This window comes from Eleutherodactylus coqui, chromosome 1 (genome assembly GCF_035609145.1).
Source record: "Eleutherodactylus coqui strain aEleCoq1 chromosome 1, aEleCoq1.hap1, whole genome shotgun sequence".
NCBI classification, from domain to species: domain Eukaryota; kingdom Metazoa; phylum Chordata; class Amphibia; order Anura; family Eleutherodactylidae; genus Eleutherodactylus; species Eleutherodactylus coqui.
In genome coordinates, this window is record NC_089837.1 from 531,926,401 (window position 1) to 531,953,484 (window position 27,084).

The 27,084-nt window shown below is 50.5% G+C and overlaps 2 protein-coding genes across 6 annotated transcripts; both read right to left on the bottom strand.

Annotated features, from left to right (window-relative positions):
- Positions 1-879: 879 nt before the first annotated feature.
- LOC136591455 (uncharacterized) lies at positions 880-26,918 on the bottom strand. 5 transcript variants are annotated; one of them, XM_066588521.1, is made up of 9 exons: positions 26,773-26,918; positions 26,110-26,216; positions 5,478-5,710; positions 3,851-3,914; positions 3,640-3,767; positions 3,225-3,343; positions 2,237-2,369; positions 2,065-2,161; positions 880-1,912 (listed from the first exon to the last, which is right to left on the bottom strand). In XM_066588521.1, the coding sequence occupies exons 2-9, from the start codon at positions 26,207-26,209 to the stop codon at positions 1,866-1,868; spliced, it is 921 nt and encodes a 306-aa protein (XP_066444618.1). In that variant the 5' UTR covers positions 26,210-26,216; positions 26,773-26,918; the 3' UTR covers positions 880-1,865. The 5 variants fall into 5 exon arrangements, with proteins under 5 accessions (XP_066444618.1, XP_066444619.1, XP_066444624.1 ...); XM_066588522.1 differs by lacking the exons at positions 26,110-26,216; positions 26,773-26,918 and adding exons at positions 5,810-5,920; positions 6,386-6,447; XM_066588527.1 differs by lacking the exons at positions 26,110-26,216; positions 26,773-26,918 and adding exons at positions 5,810-5,920; positions 6,101-6,120.
- On the bottom strand, positions 6,015-10,163 carry LOC136617055 (uncharacterized). Its single transcript, XM_066594229.1, has 4 exons — positions 9,780-10,163; positions 8,044-8,139; positions 6,121-7,888; positions 6,015-6,055 (listed from the first exon to the last, which is right to left on the bottom strand). The coding sequence occupies exons 1-4, from the start codon at positions 10,161-10,163 to the stop codon at positions 6,015-6,017; spliced, it is 2,289 nt and encodes a 762-aa protein (XP_066450326.1).
- Positions 26,919-27,084: the final 166 nt, after the last annotated feature.

Sequence of the window (27,084 nt, forward strand, 5' to 3'; positions counted from 1 at the left end):
CTTAGTGTTACCTTAGTCCTGCACAAAAGCAGGCCATTTTTCCTGGGTGGGTGAGCGGTCTGGGCCGGCGCCAACTATTATACTGCATGATGAGCCAGTCAGCCCTGCACCCACCACCCTGCTGCCCTGTCCTGACTAGTGAGCGGGGCAGAGCCCGTCTACATGTAGCTCTGTGGGGAAATCGTGTATGACCGTAACAGCGTGTGCACTCCGCCAGTGCCGGCTGCAGCAACTACACATTTGTTGAGCACTCCGTGGGTGATTGCCCCCCCTTCCTTCTTTCCCAAGGGACCTCCAGGGTCAGCGGGAGCTCCGGGGTCATCGGGTCCGACCCCCTGCTCAGTGCAGGATCACTAAATCATCCCAGACAGATGTCTGTCCGGCCTCTGAAGACTTCTATTGAAGGAGAACTCCCCACCTCCCGTGGTAACCTGTTCCACTCATTGATCGCTCCCGGTGCCGCCATCAGTGACAGACAATCACCGGACAAGGCGGAAGAGTTTGTAATATGCTGACATGTCCGTGCTATAATAGCGAGAGTGTAATATATAAAACTCATTAACCCTTTGTTACAAAGTTCTGTCTACATGTCTAATAATAATGGTACGTTGTCACGTGGCGGAGCGGGGAGCAGAGCATATGTGAAGTGCGCAGCAGGTTTACATGCGGGTCTGCGGCTGGTCTCTCTCTCCCTCCCCCCTCCCCCCCCTTCGTCACCGTTACCATAGCTTATTGCAGAAATTCATTATACTGATACTGTGCATAAACAGCAGGAATATATATATATATATATATATATATATATATATATATATACCATACCACACACACACACACGACATCTTGCAGTTGGAAAAAAAATGCAAACTTAAATTTATCAAATTTGGTGTTTTTAATATATTCCCAAAACGTCTCCGTCCCCTGAAGTTCTCCATATGGCAGGAAAGCAGGGTGAGGATTCGCTGGAGGCGTAAGGGTTCACAGGGTTATTCTCTCGGCAAGTCAGATCTCCATATTGCGTCATGGTCATTAAGGCACAAACAGGTTGGCCGTGAAGGGGTTAAGAGCGCCTGCCATTGCTTATACGGCATGTGACCCAGGCTATTTCTAGCAGTGATGTCGCTCGGCTTTCCTGTCATCTTGGCCCCTTCTGTTCATCCAGAGCTTCGTGCGTGGTGGTCTCTGCTGCACAATGCCAGGTGCCGGCTGGAGAGGGGTAAAGCCACCATCACAGCGGATAGCAGGAGGAGGATAGAAGAGAACCCATATATACGGGTGGCTGACGCCCGGGATTTGCTCGTGGCCCTCACGGCTACCGGGAAGCAGCTGTTTGTGGTACAAGAGCAGGTTTTGGGGCTCGCTGTCCGTATCGTGAATGGAACGTTTACTTTCCAGCATCTTTTTTCTTTGAGGTTTATTTTCTGGCATTGATGAAGACGTAAACAGAATTTTCCGGCTACCAAGACGTCACCATAACAGAGTGTGGGGCAAGTGTGTGACATCACAGCCTTAGATTGGGACATCGGAGGCTCTCTGGTTGTGGTGACATCATCAGATTGTGGGGCAGTCATTGTGACATCACTGTCTGATTCGGGTAGTTATGTGACATCACTGTTATTAAGGCATGCTTGTGTGACATCACAGCATGTCAGGGCAGTTATGTGGTATTACAGTCTCTGAGCCTCATGTTCTTAGTTGACATCGCCGCATCAGACTGGGCACAGTAATGTGACATCACAGCACTGGATTTTGGGGCAGGCGAGATGACATCATAGTCTGATTATGGTGTGCCTATGTGACATCACAGTCTCTACTTATGGCCCAGTTGTGTAACTGCAGCATCGGCTTGTGGCGGTTATGTGACATCACAGCGGTCCATGCAGATTTTCCACAAACTTCGTGTAGAACTTTTCTGAAAGGAAAATATTACCATTGAAGGCCCCCTGGCTGTAGCCCACCGCGGTTTAACGCTACACCCGCCACTCACGGCCATGAGCGGTCACACAATGACTCCCCCTCCCCCCCCCCCCCCCATGAGCACGTGGCTAATACTAAATATCTCACCTGTGTCAGGCTGAACATGTCCGGTCCGGATGAGAAAATCCAGCACAACCAGAGCGCAGTTGGGCTTGAACTCTTGGGTGGCGATTGCGTCCCTCACCTGCAGGGCGAGAGAATGACCCGTCAGCTGGAGATAATCCCCCACTCTGCTCTGATGGGCCATCATGTTACCCACCTTGTCGAGGGGCCACAGATAGAACTCCTGCACCTCTCCGTCCCCAATACATGGCTGGAAGGTCTCAGGAACCTCAAGATCAAACACAAACTGGCACTCCAGGTACAGGGCCTCCCCCTTCCGATAGGCGTAGCTGTGAGGGCAAAATGGCAGTCAGTGTCTAGGAGGGGGCAGCCGGGGAGAAGAAGTGAAGACATGGTGACCTCCTGAGGATGCCTGTATGCTACACTACAGTCACACCCGTTGTTGGCTTGTACAGTGTGTGGTATACAAGTACTGTACACGTGATATCACGCTGTGCAAATACTGCCAAGTAAGAATGGACCCCTCACATTAGGAAGGGCATGCGAGACCAGCATAGCAGGGAGGAGCACATAGGGTCAGGGGTGTTTAATCCTCTGCAAGTGGAGTAGCGGAAGATGGATATGATCCAGTCTCATCAGCCTCTGCAGCTGCAGCACATGGGTACCGCCATGGGTACTAACATCATACCCATATAGTGAATCGTAAATTTGCACAGCCCCCTGTTCTGGAGATCTCTGCTTGGGGCAAATGGGGGCATTCCTCCTCTAATATACACTGAACACATCTAGTGAAGCTCACCTTACAAGCCCGTCACCACCTGGTACTGCAGTAGATGGGCACCACCATGGGTAGCAACACCATCCCTATGTAGAGCCCCGGTCCCTTAGTTCACTGCCTGGGGCAGTTGGTGCCAGTTGGTTGTACTTTTAAGCTGCCAGTCCTGTCATCACCTATACCACCTACATTGAGCACATCTACCAGAGCTCCCCTTACAATCCCATCAGCCCTTTCTGCATTAGCAGCTGGTGCTGCAGGCTGTGGGCACCATCATGGGTACGGACATCATCCCTGCAGAGAGAATTCTACACGTCTACAGCCCTATCCTCCCGAGGTCTCAGCCGGGGCACATAATGGCATTCGAGGTGCCCATCCTGTAATCTTCATCACATCTACTGGAGCTCACCTTACAGTCCCGGCAGGTCTGGCAGTGGATGCAAGGGATTCTGAGATGCAGGCCTCCTCTGTACACTCCTTAAGCAGGGTCTCCCACAAGCTGGACCCTGCAGAGACGCCTCCTGCTGCCTGTTAAAGGGACAGCCATGAGTAACCTGGAGCAGTTCGTCAGCCTGGTCTGTGCTATCCTACGGTCATTTATAAACAAGAGTTCCCCTTTAATTATTGGCAGCCATATTGGTCCCACAACTTTCCAAGAGGTCCTCATACAGTATCTAGATATGGTATCAGGAAGCTGCCCTGCTGGTCATCAGGGGGCTCCGTCTGTTGTCAAACGGCCAATAATCTGGAATTTGGAAGTGCTGTAATCCGGATTATTGGCATTGCATTCGTTTTGTGCCGCCCCCATACCATGAGCCCCTCACCAGGTGGTCCAGCTTTCCAGGGTAGTTGGGTTTTGTCAATGACCGTCTAGCGATCCACATAAAGAGGTCGGCTCCTCTGCGTAGGAAGCCGTTTACGTGGACGCCATAGCGGGGAACCCCGAGGAGAGCTGGCGGAGAGAAAGACACGTTGTATGCAGAACACTTTGATAGACTGCAAGCTCCTGAGCACAGAGGTAGCTTGATGACTCACGTGTGGCCGCCCGCTCCATGGTGAGAAGAGGAGCATCCGAGAATAAACCCTTCACGTCAAACAGCTGGGAATGAGAAAGAGGAGAATGAATGGCATCACAGCAGGGGGCGCCATTCTGACACACAACGCGGTCACACGTCATAAGAGGCACAGCGTGACGCCGGCGCGAAGTATTGGCGATTACAGAAGAGTCAGATGCTGAACAGCTGAAGGATAACAATTACATGCAGCAGGAAATACTGATTTAAAGGGCCGGTAACCATAGAGTTAGAAGAGGAGCGGCTGATATCAGTCACGTATATGATGTCTCTGGAGGATATATCCGTACTGGAGCTGTTCATATCCGTCCCATCTTATTACAGTACAGCAGCGTTATAAGAGGAGCGGCTAATACCAGTCCCATCTTATTACAGTCCAGCAGCCTAATATAAGAGGAGCGGCTGATATCAGTCCCATCTTATTACAGTCCAGCAGCGTTATAAGAGGAGCGGCTAATACCAGTCCCATCTTATTACAGTCCAGCAGCCTAATATAAGAGGAGCGGCTGATATCAGTCCCATCTTATTACAGTCCAGCAGCGTTATAAGAGGAGCGGCTAATACCAGTCCCATCTTATTACAGTCCAGCAGCCTAATATAAGAGGAGCGGCTGATATCAGTCCCATCTTATTACAGTCCAGCAGCGTTATAAGAGGAGCGGCTAATACCAGTCCCATCTTATTACAGTCCAGCAGCCTAATATAAGAGGAGCGGCTGATATCAGTCCCATCTTATTACAGTACAGCAGCGTTATAAGAGGAGCGGCTAATACCAGTCCCATATTATTACAGTCCAGCAGCCTAATATAAGAGGAGCGGCTGATATCAGTCCCATCTTATTACAGTACAGCAGTGTTATATAAGAGGAGCCGCTGATATCAGTCCCATCTTATTACAGTACAGCAGCGTTATATAAGAGGAGCGGCTGATATCAGTCCCATCTTATTACAGTACAGCAGCGTTATAAGTGGAGCGGCTGATATCAGTCCCATATTATTACAGTCCAGCAGCCTAATATAAGAGGAGCGGCTGATATCAGTCCCATCTTATTACAGTACAGCAGCATTATATAAGAGGAGCAGCTGATATCAGTCCCATCTTATTACAGTACAGCAGTGTTATATAAAAGGAGCGGCTGATATCAGTCCCATCTTATTACAGTACAGCAGTGTTATATAAAAGGAGCGGCTGATATCAGTCCCATCTTATTACAGTACAGCAGTGTTATATAAAAGGAGCGGCTGATATCAGTCCCATCTTATTACAGTACAGCAGCATTATATAAGAGGAGCGGCTGATATCAGTCCCATCTTATTACAGTCCAGCAGAGTTATAAGAGGAGCGGCTGATATCAGTCCCATCTTATTACAGTCCAGCAGTGTTATATGTGAGCAGCGGCTGATATCAGTCCCATCTTATTACAGTACAGCAGCGTTATATAAGAGGAGCGGCTAATATCAGTCCCATCTTATTACAGTCCAGCAGTGTTATATAAGAGGAGCGGCTGCTAGCAGTCCCATTGTATTATAGTGCTGGAGGTGTTATAATAGAAGAAGCTGGTATCAGTCACATTTTTGCCATAGTTCTCACCTCACCCCTCCATTCCCGGAGACAGGGGAAGACATCCCCACTTCTGAGTGACTCCATCACTTGCTGCACGGCTCGTGTCCGCTCGTGGGGGGAGCCCAGATGATCGCTCAACTCTAGCCGGGCTTCTGGGTCTTTATACAGTGCGAAAACATCAGAATGCTGCGCCAAAACCTGCGCCACCGGCGGCGTCACCCAGCCGACTCGCTGTCCTTGGACACAAAACGGGAGGCAACCTGCAGAATAAGTGCAATTTTATGCATAAAAAAGGTGAACATGCACAAGGGGAGTGATTAGTGTACAGAGGGCTTCTGATCAAACAGAGCGCCCCCTACCTGCACGCTGCAGATTGTTCAGCTTCAGAACCAGCTCCAGAACCCGTTCAGACCACGCAGCTGATGCCATGGCTGTGCAGACAGTATCACACCGTGCACTCCAACTGTAACCTCCTCCTCCTCAGAAGATATCACACCGTGCACTCCAACTGTAACCTCCTCCTCAGAAGATATCACACTGTGTGCTCCAACTGTAACCTCCTCCTCAGAAGAAGATATCACACTGTGTGCTCCAACTGTAACCTCCTCCTCAGAAGAAGAAGATATCACACCGTGCACTCCAACTGTAACCTCCTCAGAAGATATCACACCGTGCACTCCAACTGTAACCTCCTCCTCCTCAGAAGATATCACACCGTGCACTCCAACTGTAACCTCCTCAGAAGATATCACACCGTGCGCTCCAACTGTAACCTCCTCAGAAGATATCACACTGTGCACTCCAACTGTAACCTCCTCAGAAGATATCACACCGTGCACTCCAACTGTAACCTCCTCAGAAGATATCACACTGTGCACTCCAACTGTTACCTCCTCCTCCTCAGAAGATATCACACCGTGCACTCCAACTGTAACCTCCTCAGAAGATATCACACCGTGTGCTCCAACTCTAACCTCCTCCTCAGAAGATATCACACTGTGCACTCCAACTGTAACCTCCTCAGAAGATATCACACCGTGCACTCCAACTGTAACCTCCTCCTCCTCAGAAGATATCACACCGTGTGCTCCAACTGTAACCTCCACCTCAGAAGAAGAAGATATCACACCGTGTGCTCCAACTCTAACCTCCTCCTCAGAAGATATCACACTGTGCACTCCAACTGTAACCTCCTCAGAAGATATCACACTGTGCACTCCAACTGTTACCTCCTCCTCCTCAGAAGATATCACACCGTGCACTCCAACTGTAACCTCCACCTCAGAAGATATCACACTGTGCGCTCCAACTGTAACCTCCTTCTCAGAAGATATCACACTGTGCACTCCAACTGTAACCTCCTCCTCCTCAGAAGATATCACACCATGCACTCCAACTGTAACCTCCTCCTCCTCAGAAGATATCACACCGTGTGCTCCAACTGTAACCTCCTCCTCAGAAGATATCACACTGTGTGCTCCAACTGTAACCTCCTCCTCAGAAGATATCACACCGTGCACTCCAACTGTAACCTCCTCCTCAGAAGATATCACACCGTGCACTCCAACTGTAACCTCCTCAGAAGATATCACACTGTGCACTCCAACTGTAACCTCCTCAGAAGATATCACACTGTGCACTCCAACTGTAACCTCCTCAGAAGATATCACACTGTGCACTCCAACTGTAACCTCCTCAGAAGATATCACACTGTGCGCTCCAACTGTAACCTCCTTCTCAGAAGATATCACACTGTGCACTCCAACTGTAACCTCCTCCTCCTCAGAAGATATCACACCATGCACTCCAACTGTAACCTCCTCCTCCTCAGAAGATATCACACCGTGTGCTCCAACTGTAACCTCCTCCTCAGAAGATATCACACTGTGTGCTCCAACTGTAACCTCCTCCTCAGAAGATATCACACCGTGCACTCCAACTGTAACCTCCTCCTCAGAAGATATCACACCGTGCACTCCAACTGTAACCTCCTCAGAAGATATCACACTGTGCACTCCAACTGTAACCTCCTCAGAAGATATCACACTGTGCACTCCAACTGTAACCTCCTCAGAAGATATCACACCGTGCACTCCAACTGTAACCTCCTCCTCAGAAGATATCACACTGTGCGCTCCAACTGTAACCTCCTTCTCAGAAGATATCACACTGTGCGCTCCAACTGTAACCTCCTTCTCAGAAGATATCACACCGTGCACTCCAACTGTAACCTCCTCAGAAGATATCACACCGTGCACTCCAACTGTAACCTCCTCAGAAGATATCACACCGTGCACTCCAACTGTAACCTCCTCAGAAGATATCACACCGTGCACTCCAACTGTAACCTCCTCAGAAGATATCACACCGTGCACTCCAACTGTAACCTCCTCCTCCTCAGAAGATATCACACCGTGTGCTCCAACTGTAACCTCCTCCTCCTCAGAAGATATCACACCATGTGCTCCAATGTAACCTCCTCAGAAGATATCACACCGTGTGCTCCAACTGTAACCTCCTCAGCAGATATCACACCGTGTGCTCCAACTGTAACCTCCTCAGAAGATATCACACCGTGCACTCCAACTGTAACCTCCTCAGAAGATATCACACCATGTCCTCCACTTGCAGAATAAACTGACAGCGGACAGTCTGCTCCACCTGCAGTCACCTCCTGCAGAGCCTCTGTCTACTCCAACAGATATAATGAGCACCACGACCAGAGGCGGCTGCAGCTGAGGACACACAGCGCACTCCTCCTGCAGAGCTGCAAGTGGCCTTTTATGGGAAGTGTTATTACAATTAGCAGGGAGGAGCTAAATTTCAGGGTGATGGCTGATTGGTGCAAATTCTGCAGTCAGGAAGTGTCTCAAGAACAGGGTAGTGACCATGACTGTGAAGCCCAACAGCCGGGGACAAAGTGCTGATCCAGTTTATGTATCTAATCCTGCCATGTGTGATACTCTCTACTGAGCGGCTGTATCTAATCCTATAAGCGTTGATTGTGATTGATAACCTGCTTTCCCTTAGTCCTAAGAGCAGCACAACCAAGGGGTTAATTCCACCCGTGTACAATTAGGACAGATGGAATTTTTAATGAATCAAATGAAACCATTAAGTAGAGCCCCTGACTTTACAAGGATTTCTGGCCCCTCCCACCCGCTTTCTTCTAAAGTAGCAGCACAACCAAGGGGATGTAGCAAGACGTTACCCCACAGGGAGGGCTTGTGCATGGCGGAACGTGAAATTGACCGCCCCAAGAACTGAGACCTGAATTATTACCTATAACGGTTGATAAATATATTGCGCAGGCTTCAAGCTGCACGACAAATCTGATTCTAGCTGGCTCAGAATTCATTCAGCCCGAGAGGCGGACACGGCTCTAGTAGAGCGGCTCTAGGGAAATTAGCTGGGTCAAAGTCATGGAACCTGTAAACCAGATTAAAGGTCTCTGCTTCATCTACTCAGATTAGATAAAGCCGATTTCAAGCCTTAGGTCTCCTCACTAATACATTCTCACCCTCCTGATCTCCACTATTAGCTAACTACATCTTAGGACAACAGCACAGATCTAGGAGATCACACTGCTCCCGAGAGGCTGAAAAGGAGATGACCTGATTTCAGCTTACTAATGAAGGAACTTTGGCAGGACCCCGTCAGCGAGGACTCCATCATAGGGATCCACAGACGATAGGGCTTGGATCTCCCTTATAAACCTGGCAGGGGTTATGGTCCAGAAGACGTCACCTTCCTAAGGATAATTCTCGTATATACAGAACCTTCGCCCGAGGTTCAAGCGAGATTAGCAAAATACTTTTAGAACTAAAACCAAGTCCCTCTTTTGTCACCGGTCTGAGGATGGTAGATCTGCTGATGTAGACCCCTCTTAGCATCTGTTTTGCTAAAGCCTCTAGGGCTAGGACTTATTTTGCCACAGGTCTAAGAATGGTCATTCCAATTTGAGCTCAGAATTTTCAAGATCCTTTTCACTAAGCTCTTTTGGGCTAAGACCCATCTAGCTATAGATCTGAGGATGGCAGGGCACGCCTGTAGGGCCATGTCGTTATGGTCTGAGGATGGCAGGGCTCATTCTTGTAGACCCTTCTTTAGGCTCCTCATGCACGCCTGTAGGGCCATGTCGTTAAGGTCTGAGGGTGGTAGGGCTCATTCTTGTAGACCCTTCTTTGGGCTCCTTCTCATGCATGCCTGTAGGGCGATGTCGTTAAGATCTGAGGTTGGTAGGACACATTCTCGCAGACTGTTTTCCCTTCTCTGTCCTGACAAGATGATTCCCACTTTCTTTAGAAGGCGTTGAGATCAAGTGTCTACCTGCTCAATGATATATAGCACAGATGTCAGGTGTCCATTTTTGCTTTGACTGCTCCGTCTGTAATCTGGGGTCCAGAGTGTAGAGGGTTCTGTAAATAGAGTTCTCTGAGACTGAATGTCAAGGAGCTTTCCTCCACAATCCAAGTGCCTTGTGCTGGGGATTTGTCTAGATGGGCTCCCAAGCTTAGTTGGGATGTGTGACTGGTCAACCGGATTCAGTGAGGCTGGACCACGGACTGGCTCTACCGTTTGTAGGAGAAATGGGCTTTCTGGGAAAGGAAGCATTTCTTGTCCAAACCTCTTGAATTGTGATTGTACTTGTAGAGGTTGGATGTGCTGATGGATGGAGACCTCGACTGCGAGAAGATCTTCAGAATTCAGCATCTCTAGATTATATAACAGGTGGGCCAACCTTCAGGCTGTCAGGTTGAGTCTCTACAGCTCTTGGAAGAGTTGAGCCCTGAAACACATTATTGGAAGCCTCCAATAATATTCTAGACTCAAGAACATGAACTGGGTGAACCATGACCTCTTTGGCCAGTATGGTATGATGGCTATTAGGCTGCATTGGCATGGCTACAAAATCTCGCTACAATGTGAAGTCCATGATTTCCAATGGGGTCTTTCACAGGAGCGAGTTTTAGTAGCCCGTGTGGATGCAGCCTTACTGTCGCCTATTCTTTGCTGATTTTCAACAATATCCTTTATATCAAGGACACTGGAGGGGCAATACAGGCCATCCTGAACCTCCAAAGGATGGATAGACATCTGCTACCAAGGGACTGTCCTCCTAATAAGGGATCTGACCAGCTCGGTCACCTGGTCACCATGAGATCAGTCAATCTCTGGTATTCCCCACACCTTAGCAATCTGCTTGAAGCTCCTCTGAATGTTACGGCCCTTTTACATGAAAGATAATCTTTCAAAGGCCTAAAAGATTGAAAGATTTAGCAATCTATTTGCATAAAGTGTTATTGGCCATTAACACTTTATCATCTTCATTTGCATGTAAAAGGACCTCTAGGAGTTGTTCACAGAACCCAGCTTGTGTTAAAACACACTGCCAGCTGTGCATATAGCTGCTCGCATATTGCATTGTTCTCCTTGCGGCTAGTGTAAACATTCCATTGTTCTCCCCACTGCTTAAGTAAACATTCCATTGTTCTCCCTGCGGCTAGTGTAAACATTCAATTGTTCTCCTTGTGGCTAGTGTAAACATTCCATTGTTCTCCCCACTTCTAGTGTAAACATTCCATAGCTCTCCCCGCGGCTAGTGTAAACATTCCATTGTTCTCCTAGCGGCTAGTGTAAACATCCCATTGTTCTTCCGTGGCAAGTGTAAACATCCCATTGCTCTCCTCGTGGCTAGTGTAAACTTCCTATTGTTCTCCCCATGGCTAGTGTAAACACCCCATTGTTCTCCTCGTGGCCAGTGTAAACATTCCATTGTTCTCCCCGTGGCTAGTGTAAACATCCCATTGTTGTCCTTGTGGCTAGTGTACACATTCCATTGTTCTCCCCACTTCTAGTGTAAACACTCCATAGCTCTCCCCATGGCTAGTGTAAACATTCCATTGTTCTCCCCGCGGCTAGTGTAAACATTGCATTGTTCTCCTAGCGGCTAGTGTAAACATCCTATTGCTCTTCCGTGGCAAGTGTAAACATCCCATTGCTCTCCTCGTGGCTAGTGTAAACATCCTATTGCTCTTCCGTGGCAAGTGTAAACTTCCTATTGTTCTCCCCGTGGCTAGTGTAAACACCCCATTGTTCTTCTCGTGGCCAGTGTAAACATTTCATTGTTCTCCCCGTGGCTAGTGTAAACATCCCATTGTTCTCCTCATGGCTAGTGTAAACATTCCATTGTTCTCTCCGTGGCTCGTTTAAATGTTCCATTTTTCTCCTCATGGCTAGTGTGAACTTTCCATTGTTCTCCTTGCAGTTAGTGTAAACATTCCATTGTTCTCCCCACTGCCAGTGTACACATTCCATTGTTCTCCCCACAACTAGTGTAAACATTCCATTGTTCTCCTTGTGCCTAGTGTAAACATTCCATTGTTCTCCTTGTGGCTAGAGTAAACATTCCATTGTTCTCCCCGCGGCTAGTGTAAACATTCCATTGTTCTCCCCGCGGCTAGTGTAAACATTCCATCGTTCTCCTTGCGGCTAGTGTAAACATTGCATTGTTCTCCCCGTGGCTAGTGTAAACGTGTCATTGTTCTCCTCGTTGCTAGTGTAAACATTCCTTTGTTCTCCCCCGTGGCTAGTGTAAACATCCCACTGTTCTCCACGTGGCAAGTGTAAACATTCCATTGCTCTCCCCGTGACGAGTGTAAACATCCCATTGTTCTCCTCCTGGCTAGTATACACATTCCATTGTTCTCCTCGTGGCTGGTGTAAACATCCCATTGTTCACCCCGTGGTTAGTGTTAACATCCTATTGTTCTCTCCGTGGCTATTGTAAACACCCCATTGTTCTTCTCATGGCTAGTGTAAACATTCCATTGTTCTCCTCGTGACTAGTGTAAACATCCCATTGCTCTCCTCGTGGCTAGTGTAAACATTCCATTGTTCTCTCCGTGGCTCATATAAATGTGCCATTTTTCTCCTCATGGCTAGTGTGAACTTTCCATTGTTTTCCTTGCAGTTAGTGTAAACATTCCATTGTTCTCCCCACTGCTAGTGTATACATTCCATTGTTCTCCCCGCACCTAGTGTAAACATTCCATTGTTCTCCTTGTGGCTAGAGTAAACATTCCATTGTTCTCCCCACGGCTAGTGTAAACATTCCATTGTTCTCCCCGCGGTTAGTGTAAACATTCCATTGTTCTCCTTGCGGCTAGTGTAAACATTGCATTGTTCTCTGCACGTATAGTGTAAACATTCTATTGTTCTCCCTGTGGCTAGTGTAAACATTCCATTGTTCTCCCTGTGGCTTGTGTAAACATTCAATTGTTCTCCCTGTGGCTAGTGTAAACATTCCATTGTTCACCCTGCAGCTAGTATAAGCATCCCATTGTTCTCCCCGTGGCTAGTGTAAACATTCCATTGTTCTCCCCGTGGCTAGTGTAAACGTGTCATTGTTCTCGGTAAACACCCCATTGTTCTTCTCATGGCTAGTGTAAACATTCCATTGTTCTCCTCGTGACTAGTGTAAACATATCTTTGTTCTTCCCGCGGCTAGTGTAAACATTTCAATATTCTCTGTACGGCTAGTGTGAATATTCCATTGTTCTCCTCATGGCAAGTGTAAACATATCTTTGTTCTTCCCACGGCTAGTGTAAACATTTCATTATTCTCCCCACGTATAGTGTAAACATTCTATTGTTCTCCCTACAGCTAGTATAAGCATCCCATTGTTCTCCCCGTGGCTAGTGTAAACATTGCATTGTTCTCCCCGTGGCTAGTGTAAACGTGTCATTGTTCTGCTAGTGTAAACATTCCTTTGTTCTCCCCCGCGGCTAGTGTAAACATCCCACTGTTCTCCACGTGGCAAGTGTAAACATCCCATTGTTCTCCTCCTGGCTAGTATACACATTACATTGTTCTCCTCGTGGCTGGTGTAAACATCCCATTGTTCACCCCGTGGTTAGTGTTAACATCCTATTGTTCTCTCCGTGGCTATTGTAAACACCCCATTGTTCTTCTCATGGCTAGTGTAAACCTCCTATTGTTCTCTCTCCGCGGCAAACGTAGACATCCCATTGTTCTCCTCATGGCTAGTGTAAACATTCCATTGTTCTCCCCGTGGTAAACGTAAACATCCCATTGTTCACCCCGTGGTTAGTTTTAACCTCCTATTGTTCTCTCCGTGGCTATTGTAAACACCCCATTGTTCTTCTCATGGCTAGTGTAAACATTCCATTGTTCTCCCAGTCGCTAGTGTAAATATACCATTGTTCTCGCGGCTAGTGTAAACATTCCATTATTCTCCGTACGGCTAGTGTAAACATCCCATTGTTCTCTCTCCGCGGCAAGCGTAAACATCCCATTGTTCTCCCCGTGGCAATTGTAAACATCCCATTGCTCTCCTCATGGCTAGTGTAAACCTCCTATTCTCCCCGTGGCTAGTGTAAACATCCCATTATTCTCCTCCTGGCTAGTATACACATTCCATTGTTCTCGTGGCTGGTGTAAACATCCCATTGTTCACCCCGTGGTTAGTGTTAACATCCTATTGTTCTCTCCGGGGCTATTGTAAACACCCCATTGTTCTTCTCATGGCTAGTGTAAACATTCCATTGTTCTCCTCGTGGCTAGTGTAAATATCCCATTGTTCTCCTCGCGGCTAGTGTAAACATATCTTTGTTCTTCCCGCGGCTAGTGTAAACATTCCATTATTCTCCGTACGGCTAGTGTGAACATTCCATTGTTCTCCTCATGGCTAGTGTAAACATTCCATTGTTCTCCTTGTGGCTAGTGTAAACATCCCATTTTTCTCCGTACGGCTAGTGTGAACATTCCATTGTTTTCCTCATGGCTAGTGTAAACATTCCATTGTTCTCCTTGTGGCTAGTGTAAGCATCCCATTGTTCTTCCCGTGGCAAGTGTAAACATCCCATTGCTCTCCTCATGGCTAGTGTAATGCTCCTATTCTCCCCGTGGCTAGTGTAAACATCCCATTGTTCTCCTCCTGGCTAGTATACACATTCCATTGTTCTCCTCATGGCTGGTGTAAACATCCCATTGTTCACCCCGTGTCAAGTGTAAACATCTCATTGCTCTCCTCGTGGCTAGTGTAAACATTCCATTGTTCTCTCCGTGGCTCGTTTAAATGTGCCATTTTTCTCCTCATAGCTAGTGTGAACTTTCCATTGTTCTCCTTGCAGTTAGTGTAAACATTCCATTGTTCTCCCCACTGCTAGTGTATACATCCCATTGTTCTCCCCGCACCTAGTGTAAATATTCCATTGTTCTCCTTGTGGCTAGTGTAAACATTCCATTGTTCTCCTTGTGGCTAGTGTAAACATTCCATTGTTCTCCCCACGGCTAGTGTAAACATTCCATTGTTCTCCCCGCGGTTAGTGTTTACATCCTATTGTTCTCTCAGTGGCTATGGTAAACACCCCATTGTTCTTCTCATGGCTAGTGTAAACATTCCATTGTTCTCCTCGTGACTAGTGTAAATATCCCATTGTTCTCCTCGTGGCTAGTGTAAACATTCCATTGTTCTCCCAGTCGCTAGTGTAAATATACCATTGTTCTCGTCGCGGCTAGTGTAAACATATCTTTGTTCTTCCCGCAGCTAGTGTAAACATTTCATTATTCTCCGTACGGCTAGTGTAAACATTCCATTGTTCTCCCCGCACCTAGTGTAAACATTCCATTGTTCTCCTTGTGGCTAGTGTAAACATTCCATTGTTCTCCTTGTGGCTAGAGTAAACATTCCATTGTTCTCCCCACGGCTAGTGTAAACATTCCATTGTTCTCTCCGTGGCTATTGTAAACACCCCATTGTTCTTCTCATGGCTAGTGTAAACATTCCATTGTTCTCCTCGTGACTAGTGTAAATATCCCATTGTTCTCCTCGTGGCTAGTGTAAACATTCCATTGTTCTCTCCGTGGCTATTGTAAACACCCCATTGTTCTTCTCATGGCTAGTGTAAACATTCCATTGTTCTTTTCGTGACTAGTGTAAATATCCTATTGTTCTCCTCGCGGCTAGTGTAAACATATCTTTGTTCTTCCCGCGGCTAGTTTAAACATTTCATTATTCTCCGTACGGCTAGTGTGAACATTCCATTGTTCTCCTCATGGCTAGTGTAAACATTGCTTTGTTCTCCCCACGGTTAGTGTACACATTTCATTGTTCTCGTGGCGAGTGTAAACATTCCATTGTTCTCCCCGTGTCAAGTGTAAACATCCCATTGCTCTCCTCGTGGCTAGTGTAAACATTCCATTGTTCTCTCCGTGGCTCGTTTAAATGTGCCATTTTTCTCCTCATGGCTAGTGTGAACTTTCCATTGTTCTCCCCGTGTCAAGTGTAAACATCCCATTGTTCTCCTTGTAGTTAGTGTAAACATTCCATTGTTCTCCCCACTGCTAGTGTATACATTCCATTATTCTCCCCACAACTAGTGTAAACATTCCATTGTTCTCCCCACTGCTAGTGTATACATTCCATTATTCTCCCCACAACTAGTGTATACATTCCATTGTTCTCCTCCTGGCTAGTATACACATTCCATTGTTCTCCGCGTGGCTGGTGTAAACATTCCATTGTTCTCCCCACTGCTAGTGTATACATCCCATTGTTCTCCCCGCACCTAGTGTAAATATTCCATTGTTCTCCTTGTGGCTAGTGTAAACATTCCATTGTTCTCCTTGTGGCTAGAGTAAACATTCCATTGTTCTCCTTGTGGCTAGAGTAAACATTCCATTGTTCTCCCCACGGCTAGTGTAAACATTCCATTGTTCTCCCCGCGGTTAGTGTTTACATCCTATTGTTCTCTCAGTGGCTATGGTAAACACCCCATTGTTCTTCTCATGGCTAGTGTAAACATTCCATTGTTCTCCTCGTGACTAGTGTAAATATCCCATTGTTCTCATCGTGGCTAGTGTAAACATTCCATTGTTCTCCCAGTCGCTAGTGTCAATATACCATTGTTCTCCTCACGGCTAGTGTAAACATATCTTTGTTCTTCCCGCGGCTAGTGTAAACATTTCATTATTCTCCGTACAGCTAGTGTGAACATTCCATTGTTCTCCTCATGACTAGTGTAAACATTCCATTGTTCTCCTTGTGGCTAGTGTAAACATCCCATTGTTCTCCCCATGGCTAGTGTAAACATTCCATTGTTCTCCCCGTACCTAGTGTAAACATTCCATTGTTCTCCTTGTGGCTAGTGTAAACATTCCATTGTTCTCCTTGTGGCTATTGTAAACATCGCATTGTTCACCCCGGGGCTAGTGTGAACATTCCATTGTTCTCCTCATGGCTAGTGTAAACATCCCATTGTTCTCCTTGTGGCTAGTGTAAACATTCCATTGTTCTCCCCGTGGCAAGCGTAAACATCCCATTGCTCTCCTCATGGCTAGTGTAAACCTCCTATTCTCCCCGCGGCTAGTGTAAACATCCCATTGTTCTCCTCCTGGCTAGTATACACATTCCATTGTTCTCCTCATGGCAAGTGTAAACATTCCATTGTTCTCCGCGTGGCTAGTGTAAATATCCCATTGTTCTCCTCGTGGCTAGTGTAAACATCCCATTGTTCTCCCCACGGTTAGTGTAAACATTCCATTATTCTCCGTACGGCTAGTGTAAACATTCCATTGTTCTCCTCATGGCTAGTGTAAACATCCCATTGTTCTCCCTGTGGCTAGTGTAAGCATTCCATTGTTCTCCTGGTGGCTAGTGTAAACATCCCATTGTTTTCCTTGTAGCTAGTGTAAACATTCGATCGTTCTCCTTGTGGCTAGTGTAAACATCCCATTGTTCTCCTTGTGGCTAGTGTAAACGTTCTGTTGTTCTCCTGGTGGCTAGTGTAAACATCCCATTGTTCTCCTTGTGGTTAGTGTAAATATTCTATTGTTCTTCTGGTGACTAGTGTAAACGTTCTGTTGTTCTCCTGGTGGCTAGTGTAAACATACCATTGTTTTCCCCGTGGCTAAAGTAAACATCCCATTGTTCTTCCCGTGACTAGTGTAAACGTTCTGTTGTTCTCCTTGTGGCTAGTGTAAACATCCCATTGTTCTCCTGGTGGGTAGTGTAAGCATTCCATTGTTCTCCTGGTGGCTAGTGTAAACATCCCATTGTTCTCCTGGTGGCTAGTGTAAACATCCCATTTATCTCCTTGTGGCTAGTGTAAACATCCCATTGTTCTCCTGGTGGCTAGTGTAAAGATCCCATTGTTTTCCTTGTGGCTAGTGTAAACACCCCATTGTTCTCCTTGTGACTAGTGTAAACGTTCTGTTGTTCTCCTTGTGGCTAGTGTAAACGTTCTGTTGTTCTCCTTGTGGCTAGTGTAAACATCCCATTGTTCTCCTGGTGCGTAGTGTAAGCATTCGATTGTTCACCTTGTGACTAGTGTAAACGTTCTGTTGTTCTCCTGGTGGGTAGTGTAAGCATTCCATTGGTCTCCTGGTGGCTAGTGTAAGTATTCCATTGTTCTCCTGGTGGCTAGTGTAAGCATTCTATTGTTCTCCTGGTGGCTAGTGTAAACATTCTATTGTTCTCCTGGTGCCTAGTGTAAACATCTATTGTTCTCCTGGTGGCTAGTGTAAACATTCTATTGTTCTCCTGGTGCCTAGTGTAAACATCTATTGTTCTCCCGGTGGCTAGTGTAAACATTCCATTGTTCTCCTTGTGGCTAGTGTAAACATTCTATTGTTCTCCTAGTGCCTAGTGTAAACATTCCATTGTTCTCCTGGTGGCTAGTGTAAACATTCTATTGTTCTCCTGGTGCCTAGTGTAAACATCTATTGTTCTCCTGGTGGCTAGTGTAAACATGCCTCAAGGAGAACATCCTGCAGTCTATTGAAAGATGAGCGAAACTTATTCCAATGGAGCGTATCTGCTCGGTCTTTCAGAGGCTGAACGATGGATTTTAAGTGAACTGAAATCCATTCAAACGTAAAGTGCGGAATGCCCGCGTTTACATGTTACGATTATCGATGATTTTCACCCGTTTGAACAAATTTTGAGCGATGATTGTTGCGTGTAAAGGGGCCTTTAGACTTCTATATAGTTGGTCAGCAATGTACGGCAGATAGATGGGGTCGGTTCAGCTCTCTCCTGATGCCCCACTCTGAACTTCTGCTTCTGCATAACCTTATGGACGTCTGAGATCTTTCTGGACGGTGCCTATATGATGGCAGTAGACTGGGCCATAGCCTTGGCTGTACCCCTACCTGCTACGAGCCGGCATCACTTCTCACATATCAGCACTTGGAAGTTTGTTGCTGCAGTGATGGACGTTACTCATCACGTCTCTGCAGGAAGTGTCATGGCTGGCCACGGCCACGTATGGGCCTGATGCTCCATCACTAGCCAGGAGCAGGGCTTGGCTGTTACACCACCTCAGCAGAGTCCAACATCCATGGCCACCGTCCACCGAGGCCACCGAGGCTGCAGAATACCCCCTCAGAGCAGCGATCCTAGGCTCTTCAGGGCTGACAATCAGGTAGGGCAGGCAAATCCCACAGGAAATCCGGACCTGGGGCTTATTCACACGACCACATTTGTATAACGCATGCGCACAATATGCGGTGAATAATAAACCAATGTATTTGGTCACATGTGCATAGAAAACAATAGCAGCATGTTCTGTTGTCGGGCGTGATGTCCTTTCCAAGAGGTGGAGAATCTTTTGCGCTTCACTGCTGCTCGGCTCATGTTCCTATTTGTGGATTACTGGAGCTCCACCATTGCTGACGTGCGACACCACGCGCCCCCTAGTGGGCATACTGGTAGCGCTGCTGACAAAAAGTCTACACAAAGTGGCGCCGCGTACTGAGGAGCCGCACGTCCAGCTTGGTTAGTGCGAACCGCAGCCGCGGACTTCACCGCCAGCATCGGCAAACCTCCTCCCAGCCGAGAGGCTACAGTCACACGGGGGGCAGAGATACTCCGCCGATATCGCGATTTCCATGGCGATGCAAAGCGTTTTTGATTAAAAAACACATCTCTTCCCTGAAATTGCGACCCTCGGCCGTGAGGGGGGAGCTAAAGTGTCCCCAATGACACACATCGCATGCAGATCGCACGGGATACAAGGAGTTAGAGGTCCCATTGAAGACGCTGCCCGCGGCCGTTGGCGGGGCGCCCTGAGATGGAGCGTGTGTGTAAATGAGACCATCCAAAACAATGCAGTCCGTACCCACGCGAGTCCTGTGTGCATCGCATGAGAGCAGCGATCGTGTGAATAAGCCCCAAGGCCGCGCGGAGTCCCCCACGTAAGCTCTAAGGGCTCACACCCGCTGGCGGTAGACCCTCCTGCGATGCCAATGATTGTTAATGGTTTCATCATTCACTCTGGCATCGCAAGACGGTCTACCGCCAGCAGGGAGGCGCCCTTAGGAAGATACTCATACTCGTACAAACACTGACGCCACGGGCGCCTGCGCCGCAGTATGGCACCCTGAAGACGCTCGGACAGACAGCCTAGAGAAGAAAGACATAGGTGCATTAGTGCGACAAGCTATGCAAATGAGGGAGATGGAACAATAGCTCTGCAGCGCCACCTAGTGGAAGGCAGCATTCCTGCAAGCCAGTGTCTGACCCTTTATACAAGCCTTGTAACAATGACTGGGAATTGTGAGCCGAGCCAGACTCCATGCACAGACAGCTGGTTACAGTAGGTTTCTTGACTTGCAGGAATGCTGCCTTCCACCAGGTGGCGCTGCAGAGGTATTGCTCCATCTATCCCATTTGCATATTTCCCAGAAGAGCCTGGATAGCCTTATAAGTCTCCTCCCACCTTCTAAGTGTCTCCTTAAGGAGTGACGATACCTTCCTGACCTGCAAGAAGCTGAGCACGCAGCAGCTCAGCCCGTAGAGGGTTAACGCCGCGCCGCTGATCTCAGCACAATCTAGGAAGTAAATCTTAAATAGAAAGTAGCAACCAGCTGAGAGGAGGCCGTCCGTACAGGAGCGCCATTACCCCTGTGACCCCCGTCTCTACATACAGCTGATGGACGCCCGCCGCTGGTGACGCCATTACCCCTGTGACCCCCGTCTCTACATACAGCTGATGTACGCCCACCACTGGTGACGCCATTACCCCTGTGACCCCCGTCTCTATATACAGCTGATGTACGCCCGCCGCTGGTGACGTCACTACCCCTGTGACCCCCGTCTCTACATACAGCTGATGTACACCTGCCACTGGTGACGCCATTACCCCTGCGACCCCCGTCTCTACATACAGCTGATGGACACCCGCCGCTGGTGGCGCCATTACCCCTGCGACCCCCGTCTCTACATACAGCTGATGGACACCTGCCACTGGTGACACCATTACCCCTGCGACCCCCGTCTCTACATACAGCTGATGGACACCCGCCACTGGTGACACCATTACGCCTGCGACCCCCGTCTCTACATACAGCTGATGGACACCCGCCACTGGTGACGCCACTACGCCTGCGACCCCTGTCTCTACATACAGCTGATGGACGCCCACCGCTGGTGACACCATTACCCCTGCAACCCCCGTCTCTACATACAGCTGATGGACACCCGCCACTGTTGACGCCATTTCCCCGGGACCCCCGTCTCTATATACAGCTGATGGACGCCTGCCGCTGTTGACGCCATTACCCCTGCGACCCCCGTCTCTACATACAGCTGATGGATGCCCACCGCTGGTGACACCATTACCCCTGCGACCCCTGTCTCTACATACAGCTGATGGACGCCCACCGCTGGTGACACCATTACCCCTGCGACCCCCGTCTCTACATACAGCTGATGGATGCCCACCGCTGGTGACACCATTACCCCTGCGACCCCTGTCTCTACATACAGCTGATGGACGCCCGCCGCTGGTGGCGCCATTACCCCTGCTACCCCCGTCTCTACATACAGCTGATGGACACCCGCCGCTGTTGACACCATTACCCCTGCGACCCCCGTCTCTACATACAGCTGATGGACGCCCACCGCTGGTGACGCCATTACCCCTGCGATCCCCGTCTCTATATACAGCTGATGGACGCCCGCCGCTGGTGACGCCATTACCCCTGTGACCCCCATCTCTGCATACAGTTGATATACGCCCACCACTAGTGACGCCATTACCCCTGCGACCCCCGTTTCTACATACAGCTGATGGACGCCCGCCGCTGGTGACGCCATTACCCCTGCGACCCCTATCTCTACATACAGCTGATGGACGCCCGCCGCTGGTGGCGCCATTACCCCTGCGACCCCCGTCTCTACATACAGCTGATGGACGCCCGCCGCTGGTGACGCCATTACCCCTGTGACCCCCATCTCTGCATACAGTTGATATACGCCCACCACTAGTGACGCCATTACCCCTGCGACCCCCGTTTCTACATACAGCTGATGGACGCCCGCCGCTGGTGACGTCACTACCCCTGCGGCCCCTATCTCTACATACAGCTGATGGACGCCCGCCGCTGGTGACGCCACTACCCCTGTGACCCCCGTCTCTACATACAGCTGATGGACACCCGCCGCTGGTGACGCCATTACCCCTGCGACCCCTATCTCTACATACAGCTGATGGACGCCCGCCGCTGGTGGCGCCATTACCCCTGCGACCCCCGTCTCTACATACAGCTGATGGATGCCCACCGCTGGTGACGCCATTACCCCTGTGACCCCTGTCTCTACATACAGCTGATGTACGCCCACCGCTGGTGAAGCTACTACCCCTGCGACCCCCGTCTCTACATACAGCTGATGGACCCCCGTCGCTGTTGACGCCATTACCCCTGCGACCCCCGTCTCTACATACAGCTGATGGACACCCACCGCTGTTGACGCCATTACCCCTGCGACCCCCGTCTCTACATACAGCTGATGGACGCCCGCCACTGGTGACGCCATTACCCCTGCGACCCCCGTCTCTACATACAGCTGATGTACGCCCACCACTGGTGACGCCATTACCCCTGCGACCCCCGTCTCTATATACAGCTAATGGACGCCCGCCGCTGGTGACACCATTACCCCTGTGACCCCCGTCTCTATATACAGCTGATGTACGCCCGCCGCTGGTGACGTCACTACCCCTGTGACCCCCGTCTCTATATACAGCTGATGTACGCCCGCCGCTGGTGACGTCACTACCCCTGTGACCCCCGTCTCTACATACAGCTGATGTACACCAGCCACTGGTGACGCCATTACCCCTGCGACCCCCGTCTCTACATACAGCTGATGGACACCCGCCACTGGTGACACCATTACGCCTGCGACCCCCGTCTCTACATACAGCTGATGGACACCCGCCACTGGTGACACCATTACGCCTGCGACCCCCGTCTCTACATACAGCTGATGGACACCCGCCACTGGTGACGCCACTACGCCTGCGACCCCTGTCTCTACATACAGCTGATGGACGCCCACCGCTGGTGACACCATTACCCCTGCAACCCCCGTCTCTACATACAGCTGATGGACACCCGCCGCTGTTGACACCATTACCCCTGCAACCCCCGTCTCTACATACAGCTGATGGACACCCGCCACTGGTGACGCCATTACCCCTGTGACCCCCGTCTCTACATACAGCTGATGGACGCCTGCCGCTGTTGACGCCATTACCCCTGCGACCCCCGTCTCTACATACAGCTGATGGATGCCCACCGCTGGTGACGCCATTACCTCTGCGACCCCCGTCTCTACATACAGCTGATGGACGCCCACCACTGGTGACGCCATTACCTCTGCGACCCCCGTCTCTACATACAGCTGATGTACGCCCACCGCTGGTGAAGCTACTACCCCTGCGACCCCCGTCTCTACATACAGCTGATGGACACCCGTCGCTGTTGACGCCATTACCCCTGCGACCCCCGTCTCTACATACAGCTGATGGACACCCACCGCTGTTGACGCCATTACCCCTGCGACCCCCGTCTCTACATACAGCTGATGGACGCCCGCCACTGGTGACGCCATTACCCCTGCGACCCCCGTCTCTACATACAGCTGATGTACGCCCACCACTGGTGACGCCATTACCCCTGCGACCCCCGTCTCTATATACAGCTAATGGACGCCCGCCGCTGGTGACACCATTACCCCTGTGACCCCCGTCTCTATATACAGCTGATGTACGCCCGCCGCTGGTGACGTCACTACCCCTGTGACCCCCGTCTCTATATACAGCTGATGTACGCCCGCCGCTGGTGACGTCACTACCCCTGTGACCCCCGTCTCTACATACAGCTGATGTACACCTGCCACTGGTGACGCCATTACCCCTGCGACCCCCGTCTCTACATACAGCTGATGGACACCTGCCACTGGTGACGCCATTACCCCTGCGACCCCCGTCTCTACATACAGCTGATGGACACCCGCCACTGGTGACACCATTACGCCTGCGACCCCCGTCTCTACATACAGCTGATGGACACCCGCCACTGGTGACACCATTATGCCTGCGACCCCCGTCTCTACATACAGCTGATGGACACCCGCCACTGGTGACGCCACTACGCCTGCGACCCCTGTCTCTACATACAGCTGATGGACGCCCACCGCTGGTGACACCATTACCCCTGCAACCCCCGTCTCTACATACAGCTGATGGACACCCGCCGCTGTTGACACCATTACCCCTGCAACCCCCGTCTCTACATACAGCTGATGGACACCCGCCACTGGTGACGCCATTACCCCTGTGACCCCCGTCTCTACATACAGCTGATGGACGCCTGCCGCTGTTGACGCCATTACCCCTGCGACCCCCGTCTCTACATACAGCTGATGGATGCCCACCGCTGTTGACGCCATTACCCCTGCGACCCCTGTCTCTACATACAGCTGATGGATGCCCACCGCTGGTGACACCATTACCCCTGCGACCCCCGTCTCTACATACAGCTGATGGACCCCGCCGCTGGTGACGCCATTACCCCTGCGACCCCCGTCTCTACATACAGCTGATGGATGCCCGCCGCTGTTGACGCCATTACCCCTGCGACCCCTGTCTCTACATACAGCTGATGGACGCCCGCCGCTGGTGGCGCCATTACCCCTGCGACCCCCGTCTCTACATACAGCTGATGGACACCCGCCGCTGTTGACGCCATTACCCCTGCGACCCCCGTCTCTACATACAGCTGATGGACGCCCGCCGCTGGTGGCGCCATTACCCCTGCTACCCCCGTCTCTACATACAGCTGATGGACACCCGCCGCTGTTGACACCATTACCCCTGCGACCCCCGTCTCTACATACAGCTGATGGACGCCCACCGCTGGTGACGCCATTACCCCTGCGATCCCCGTCTCTATATACAGCTGATGGACGCCCGCCGCTGGTGACGCCATTACCCCTGTGACCCCCATCTCTGCATACAGTTGATATACGCCCACCACTAGTGACGCCATTACCCCTGCGACCCCCGTTTCTACATACAGCTGATGGACGCCCGCCGCTGGTGACGCCATTACCCCTGCGACCCCTATCTCTACATACAGCTGATGGACGCCCGCCGCTGGTGGCGCCATTACCCCTGCGACCCCCGTCTCTACATACAGCTGATGGACGCCCGCCGCTGGTGACGCCATTACCCCTGTGACCCCCATCTCTGCATACAGTTGATATACGCCCACCACTAGTGACGCCATTACCCCTGCGACCCCCGTTTCTACATACAGCTGATGGACGCCCGCCGCTGGTGACGTCACTACCCCTGCGGCCCCTATCTCTACATACAGCTGATGGACGCCCGCCGCTGGTGACGCCACTACCCCTGTGACCCCCGTCTCTACATACAGCTGATGGACACCCGCCGCTGGTGACGCCATTACCCCTGCGACCCCTATCTCTACATACAGCTGATGGACGCCCGCCGCTGGTGGCGCCATTACCCCTGCGACCCCCGTCTCTACATACAGCTGATGTACGCCCACCGCTGGTGAAGCTACTACCCCTGCGACCCCCGTCTCTACATACAGCTGATGGACACCCGTCGCTGTTGACGCCATTACCCCTGCGACCCCCGTCTCTACATACAGCTGATGGACACCCACCGCTGTTGACGCCATTACCCCTGCGACCCCCGTCTCTACATACAGCTGATGGACGCCCGCCACTGGTGACGCCATTACCCCTGTGACCCCCGTCTCTACATACAGCTGATGGACAGCCGCCGCTGGTGACGCCATTACCCCTGCGACCCCCGTCTCTACATACAGCTGATGGACGCCCGCCGCTGTTGACGCCATTACCCCTGCGACCCCTGTCTCTACATACAGCTGATGGACGCCCGCCGCTGGTGACACCATTACCCCTGCGACCCCTGTCTCTACATACAGCTGATGGACGCCCGCCGCTGGTGACGCCATTACCCCTGCGACCCCCGTCTCTACATACAGCTGATGGACGCCCGCCGCTGGTGATGCCATGGCTGCCAAGGAGGAGTCACGATGCAGTGAGATGCAGAAAGTCTCCAGCGGCCAGAGCTGCAGGTGTCCATCAGCACAGGAGGGGGCGCTAGCAGGTGTGAGCCACCCATCGGACGGTCTGTGGCTAATTAGCATACTGTGCGGGAAGCCTACAGACGGGTCACAGAGGTAACGGCGCTGCTTTACCGCCATCCAGACGCTCATGCGTCACTAGATTCAATTTAATGGGCAAAAATGAGGCGACGGATCTGCTTTAACCCCTTAATGTACACTTACGTCCTGTGGATGGTGTGGGACCAGCGGGGTGACTGACAGCCGGCCTGCCGCTACACCAGCGGGGATGAGCGCACTGATCCCCGCTCTTAACCCCGTACATGCAAAAACTGGAAACAAAACAGAAGCAAAGTGATTATTTCATTTGTTCCTCCACAAACATGATAAAAAAAAGCCAAATGTGCCCAAAAATAGTGCCACCAAAAACTACAGGTGCCACAGGGACTCAGAAGAGCGGGGGCGCTATGGATTGTGCAGAGGAAGACCTGGGGGTGATGGAGACAGTCTGGCCGGGGGAAGTCATTGTGACGGTCTGGGCGCGGATGGAAAACAAAAGGAACCAATTAGAGGTGGCGCTGCCTGTGATCGCTGGAGGGAACTGCACTGTAATCACTATCACTACTGACAGGTTCACTAGTGAGAACTATTACCATGAGGGGATACAATGGCGTAATGTAAAAGGGGCGTGGCCTGACAATAAGATTACCTGGTGCTACCATGGGGGGCTCCAACCTGACTGCTCCGTCCCGTAGGCAGCCTTCATCTGGCCCTCGCTGGTGATTCTCTGATGTAGATGGCGCTGATTCAACTTTCCCGCCAGATGAGATCGGGGACGTTGAATTTCATTAGCTCATTCGTTACTTCCCTGGAAGATAAGCGGCTTACCTCCTGACAGTCGTTGAAGGCACGCGGCAGGCTGTAGTTATTAGTGCAGGTTGTGGCTCCTCCACTCATCAGAATTTCTACAGATTTTCAACCACTAGAGATGGAATTCCCCTTTAAGACCATGTCACGTGACAGGCGGCCTCTGCCTCACATCGTTCCTCAGTTGCTAGGTGACCGCTGCCCTCCCTGATACTGACTTTCAGGCGGGAACCAATCATAGAAGAGGTAGCCGCGCAGGTCCCGCCCTCATGACGGAGCATGACGTCACAGTAAGTGACAGCCCGGCGAACCAATCCGGCGCCGAAGTCCGTA